Genomic DNA, 5506 nt, shown 5'->3' on the forward strand with positions numbered 1-5506 from the left:
GGACACGCACCACCAACTAGTTTAGGGCATTGTGGAAACCAGCTAGGTGGCAGCACTACCGATACCGATACCGATTCCATGTCAAATCACGCCTCCTGTTATCGCTTAACTGCGTTAAAAAAAACGAAGTTAACAAATAAAACATAAAATAAACGCTCCACGTAGTGAATCGCGCAACGTGGACTCCGGACACGAATGGCCAGCCGCGGGGCCGGCGCCGCTGTGGTCCACACGACGGTGACAGCCACCTCGCTGACGGTGGAGACGATCACCAATGTGCTGACCACGGTGACATCGCTCCACTCGAACAGCGTCAACATCTCGAACAACAGCAACAACAGCGGCAGCACCAGTGCAGCGGCCCCGGGGGCGGGCGATGCGTCCGGTGATGCGGCCGGGGGCGTGGCAGCGGCCCAGGCGGACGCCAGCAAGCCGATCTATCCGCGCCTCTTCAATCGCATCGTGCTGACGCTGGAGAACAGCCTTATTCCGGAGAACAAGATCGATGTGACCCCATCCAGCCAGGATGGACTGGACCACGAGACGGAGAAGGACCTGCGCATACTCGGCTGTGAGCTCATCCAGACGGCGGGCATCCTGCTGCGCCTGCCGCAGGTCGCCATGGCCACCGGTCAGGTGCTCTTTCAGCGCTTCTTCTACTCGAAGAGCTTCGTGCGCCACAACATGGAGACTGTGGCGATGAGCTGCGTGTGCCTGGCCTCGAAGATCGAGGAGGCGCCGCGTCGCATCCGGGACGTGATCAATGTGTTTCACCACATCAAGCAAGTGCGGGCGCAAAAGTAAGTGCTTTCCCTGGCCATCCCACACAAACTAAGCTAACTTTTCCGTTTCCCACCTGCAGGGAAATCTCGCCCATGGTGCTGGATCCATACTACACTAACCTTAAGATGCAGGTAATCAAGGCCGAGCGACGCGTCCTCAAGGAACTGGGCTTTTGCGTGCACGTGAAGCATCCGCACAAGCTGATCGTGATGTATCTGCAGGTGCTGCAGTACGAGAAGCACGAGAAGCTGATGCAGCTCTCCTGGAACTTTATGAACGACTCGCTGAGGACGGACGTTTTTATGCGCTACACGCCGGAGGCAATTGCCTGTGCCTGCATCTACCTGAGTGCCCGCAAGCTGAACATACCGCTGCCCAGTAGTCCACCGTGGTTCGGCATCTTCCGCGTGCCGATGGCGGACATCACGGATATCTGTTACCGTGTGATGGAGCTGTACACGCGCTCCAAGCCGGTGGTGGAGAAGCTTGAGGCCGCTGTGGATGAGCTGAAGAAGCGGTATATCGATGCGCGCAACAAGACAAAGGAGGCGAACACACCGCCGGCTGTGATCACCGTGGATCGCAACAATGGCTCGCACAATGCGTGGGGTGGCTTTATCCAGCGGGCGATTCCGCTGCCCTTGCCATCGGAGAAGTCGCCGGAGAAGGATTCTAGGTCGCGTTCGCGCTCCAGGACGCGCACTCAGTCGCGAACACCGCGCTCCCGCTCGCCAAGGTCCAGGTCGCCGAGTCGCGAGCGCACCAAGAAGTCCCACCGCAGCCGATCCTCCCGCTCGCGCTCTAGATCGCCGCCGAAACACAAGAAGAAGTCGCGCCACTACTCGCGTTCGCCCACGCGCTCCAGTTCGCCGCACAGCAAGCACAGGAAAACGTAGGTTTCCATTTTGCTAACTCCTGCTAGTTCTAGCAATATCTACATATATATATCTAAGCAACAGTCCAACCTAGTATCATATTATAATTTACCAATCCTTATAGGAAATCCTCGCGAGAACGCTCTGACTACTACTCCAAGAAGGACCGATCTGGGAACGCCGGCAGCAGCAACAATGTAAGTGATGGTGACAAGTATCGCAACTCCGGCTCGAATTCCAGCAAGCACAGTCGCTACTCCTCGCATCGCAACAGCGGTGGCGGGGGAGACGGTAGAGGCGGAGGAGGAGGCGGTGGCGGTGGCGGAGGAGGAAGCGGGAACCACGGCAGCCGAGGTGGCCACAAGCATCGGGATGGCGATCGCTCCAGGGATCGCAAGCGCTAGGGATTGACAAACAAAGAAACAAACAAAACAAAACAAAACACTCCTTTTCATTTAATTGCTTTGTATTTTACAGATTTACAGAATATTTCTACCGATTAGTTCGATTTAGTAATTCTAATATATATTGTAAAAACGAACTCGGGTAAACAATAAATATAACTCCTCAATCAAGCAGCTGTCTACCGTTTGGGACCACCGATCTACCCAATCTTTGGGAAACACTTTGCACATATCACAGCAATCCGACAGAGAAGGAGCACCAAACAGAGAGGGAAGGCAGTCGGAGAGGTCGCAGTGCCCAATCCCGGACAAGCGCATCCTACGTCCTTTCGTGACCCGTGCTCTTGCCACCAGGGATTAAACATAAAATGTTGAAGCTGGCAGAGGAATCGCTGGCTAGTCCAGCCGAAGATCTCTAGATCTCTACAACTAGCTGGCTTAACTCTAGATGGTGGTCGCATAGGACATCAGGGCGATGGGGGGATGCGACAAGGACACGTCGCGGAACTCCTGCGTGAAGGAGAGGATGAAGAAGCTGAAAATGGTGGCAATGATCCACTCCGAGATCGAGCTGACCACGTGGAAGTACCAGCCGCCGTCCGAGGGATACCTAAAGGGGGAAAAGCCGATATGTAAGTATATTCCAGATATGAGTTCAATCATTTTGAACCCACCACTTCCGCGGATTCTGGCCCTTGAACAGGATGTGCGACATCACGCCGGTGACCGCCAGCAGGATGAACAGGATCGTGCAGACCACCGACATGGCCAGGCGCAGGTGGGCGTAAATGCGAGTGCCCGACATGGGGAAGATCAGATACGAGATGAGCGCCTGCATCCAGAAGTACAAGGTGCCGCAGCCGAAGCAGCAGAAGGCGCCAATGAAGTGCACAATCCGCACGTTCGTCTCCTGGAAGTTGCCCACAAAGCTGATGCCCAGGCAGGAGATCAGTCCGAACCACAGGGCCAGGCGGTTCTGGCGCAGCACCGAGGCGTCCAGGTCGGGATGGTGCTCGTACAGCTGCAGCACCTGGCGGTAGCGCACATAGATGGTGATGCCCACTGCAAAGCACAAGCGAATCGGTTAGAGAAACTGCAACACTAACACTAGCGCCGTGTCTAATCGCCAGAGCTGAGTCATAATCTCCAGCTCTGGAGATGGGGAGGCGGGGGAGACGGGACACGAGATGCCGGGGACTCACACAGCACGCTGCCAATGTTGATGAGCTGTCCGAACACGCAGCTCTCGGGCGAGTATGTGGCTGCATCGCTGATGTAGGGCACCGTGGGCACCACATGACCCTCCAGCACGGCGAAAATGTATCTGCGGAGCGAGAACGGGAGAAGGAGCCAGTCCAGTCGGTCAGTCCAGATAATCATCGACCAGATTCAGATAGTGGCCCAGCAACAGCCACTGCGCACTTGTGTACTTACGTGCCGATAAAGGTCACCTGGAAGATCAGGAATGTGGCCACCGGCAGCAGATAAACCTGTGACATCGCGGCGAAGGTTGCGGTGGATGTGGGTGGCAATGCACTGCAAGCACTGGCCACAACAAACGTATCTTATTTAATTGCGCTGCAATAAACCGAACGAACAACGGAGCGAAATGTTTGGTTCTGTGCCAGTGCTGCTTGTTCAGCCGGATTATAGCTAACTAGCCGCATTTTATAGCCAAAGGGGGGATTCCTGGAATAATTTGGTATATAAAATTAAAAATATGTGAAAAAAATATTTTATTTGCGTCTAGTTTTCCTTTTAAAAATGGGCCCCGACATGTGTAATTTAATCCTATTACAGTTTTCAAATTTCCAGTACCAACGTGTAAGGTACTTTCTCTTCGCTTTAAATTGTCTTCTGGCATATGAAATTTGGTAGATTTTTAAATTTCAAACACCAGGCGAACATAAACGCTTAGCAGGCGTGAAAACGATCAGCTGATTAGTTTAATGAGCTTATTTAGAGATGCCCTAGTGACTGTTTCCCTTTGGCACGGCCTAAGCAAATACATAGGATTTAACAGTTATTTCGTGCATATCGTGACAAACTTGTGACAAGCTCGTGAAAAACTCGTGATGCGGCCATGGCTGCTCATCTCTAGTCTGTGCTTGGTTCTCAAGTAACGGTTGATTTTTAAGGAGAATGATTGCTATTGGTCGGTAGGGGAAGGGGAAATATGGAAAGGGCAGCCATTTTGAAAAATATAAGTTGACATATAGTTACCAACTTTCACTTGCTAAGTTTTCTGTTTGCCTGGTGTCTGAGTCGATAAATCGAGCACTTTGACGAGCTCTCTTGGCTCGAAATTGTCTTCTGGCAGTTGAAATGTAGTAGATTTCCTAATTTCAGACACCAGGCGAACATAAACGTTTAGCAGGTGGAGAATCGATCAGCTGATTAGTTAAATTTGAGCTTATTTAGAGATGCCCTCGTGACCGTTCCCCTTTGTCACGGCCTACGCAAGTACATAGGACTTAACAGTTACTTCTTGCATATCGTGACAAGCTCGTGACAAAATCATGACACGGGCATGGTTGCTCATCTCTAGTCTGTGCTTGGCTCTCAACTAACGGTTGTTTCCCATGATGATTGATTCCTATTGGTCAGATGGGGGTGGGGAAGTATGGAAAGGGCCGCCATATTGAAAATGAACAGTTATTTAAGTTTAGTTTTAGCAACCAGCTGCCACTTGCTAAGTTTTCTGTTTGCCTGGTGTCTGAGAGCCATAAACTCAGCATTTTGACTGAAAATATGTTACGAATCCTTTAAATTTGTTGAAGTAAATTAGCGATTTTTCGATTTCAAACACCAGGCGAACAGGAAAATTCGTAGGTGGCCAACGATTTGTTTTTAAGGCCTTACTAGAGGTGTGCCTTTTGAAAATATGTGGAAGCTTTGTTGCCGATCAAGCGGTTGTCCATCTCTAGTCTGCTTATACTAAACTAACGGTTCTTTTCCAGTAAGAAAATGTTAAAACTCAGCAGCCACCTGCTACGGATTCTGTTGGCCTGGTGTCAATGATTAAAAAATTAGCCGTCAACCTCGATAGATGTGGTCAACTTTCAGGAAAAATTCTTTATTTTAAATTCCTGCTAGCTTCCTATTTTTCGCCAAAAAATCTAGAAGCCTTCTTACCTAATTTTTTGGGCCGAAAAAATATAAAATCCTTGTACCTATTTTTCGACCCATAAAATTTACGTATTTTGGCAATCATTTTTCGGAAAAAGGTCTAGGTTTCTAGATTTTTAAAATATTTTGTCCTAAACATACGTACACTTGAGTTCTGAGTTTTAGCAAAATATTTCCCAACATCTCTATTTTTGAAATATTGAAATATGAAAACTAGTTTTTTGGAACTCCTGAAAATTTAAAGGGTTAGACCCCCCATATTTACTCGATTGCACCCACACCATCCCGTTCCCCAATAAAAAGTCATTTTGCGGG

At 50.0% G+C, this 5506-nt stretch overlaps 2 protein-coding genes across 2 annotated transcripts; one reads left to right on the forward strand and one right to left on the reverse strand.

Moving 5' to 3' along the window:
- Window positions 1-73: 73 nt before the first annotated feature.
- Window positions 74-2233, forward strand: LOC108016962 (cyclin-L1). Its single transcript, XM_017083899.4, has 3 exons — window positions 74-800; window positions 863-1675; window positions 1783-2233. The coding sequence occupies exons 1-3, from the start codon at window positions 196-198 to the stop codon at window positions 2060-2062; spliced, it is 1698 nt and encodes a 565-aa protein (XP_016939388.1). The 5' UTR covers window positions 74-195; the 3' UTR covers window positions 2063-2233.
- On the reverse strand, window positions 2107-3699 carry LOC108016963 (DNA damage-regulated autophagy modulator protein 1). Its single transcript, XM_017083900.4, has 4 exons — window positions 3497-3699; window positions 3265-3386; window positions 2737-3124; window positions 2107-2672 (listed from the first exon to the last, which is right to left on the reverse strand). The coding sequence occupies exons 1-4, from the start codon at window positions 3559-3561 to the stop codon at window positions 2507-2509; spliced, it is 741 nt and encodes a 246-aa protein (XP_016939389.1). The 5' UTR covers window positions 3562-3699; the 3' UTR covers window positions 2107-2506.
- Between the last annotated feature and the right edge of the window lie 1807 nt (window positions 3700-5506).

The sequence above is a fragment of the Drosophila suzukii genome, chromosome X, assembly GCF_043229965.1.
Source record: "Drosophila suzukii chromosome X, CBGP_Dsuzu_IsoJpt1.0, whole genome shotgun sequence".
Taxonomy (NCBI): Eukaryota; Metazoa; Arthropoda; class Insecta; order Diptera; family Drosophilidae; genus Drosophila; species Drosophila suzukii.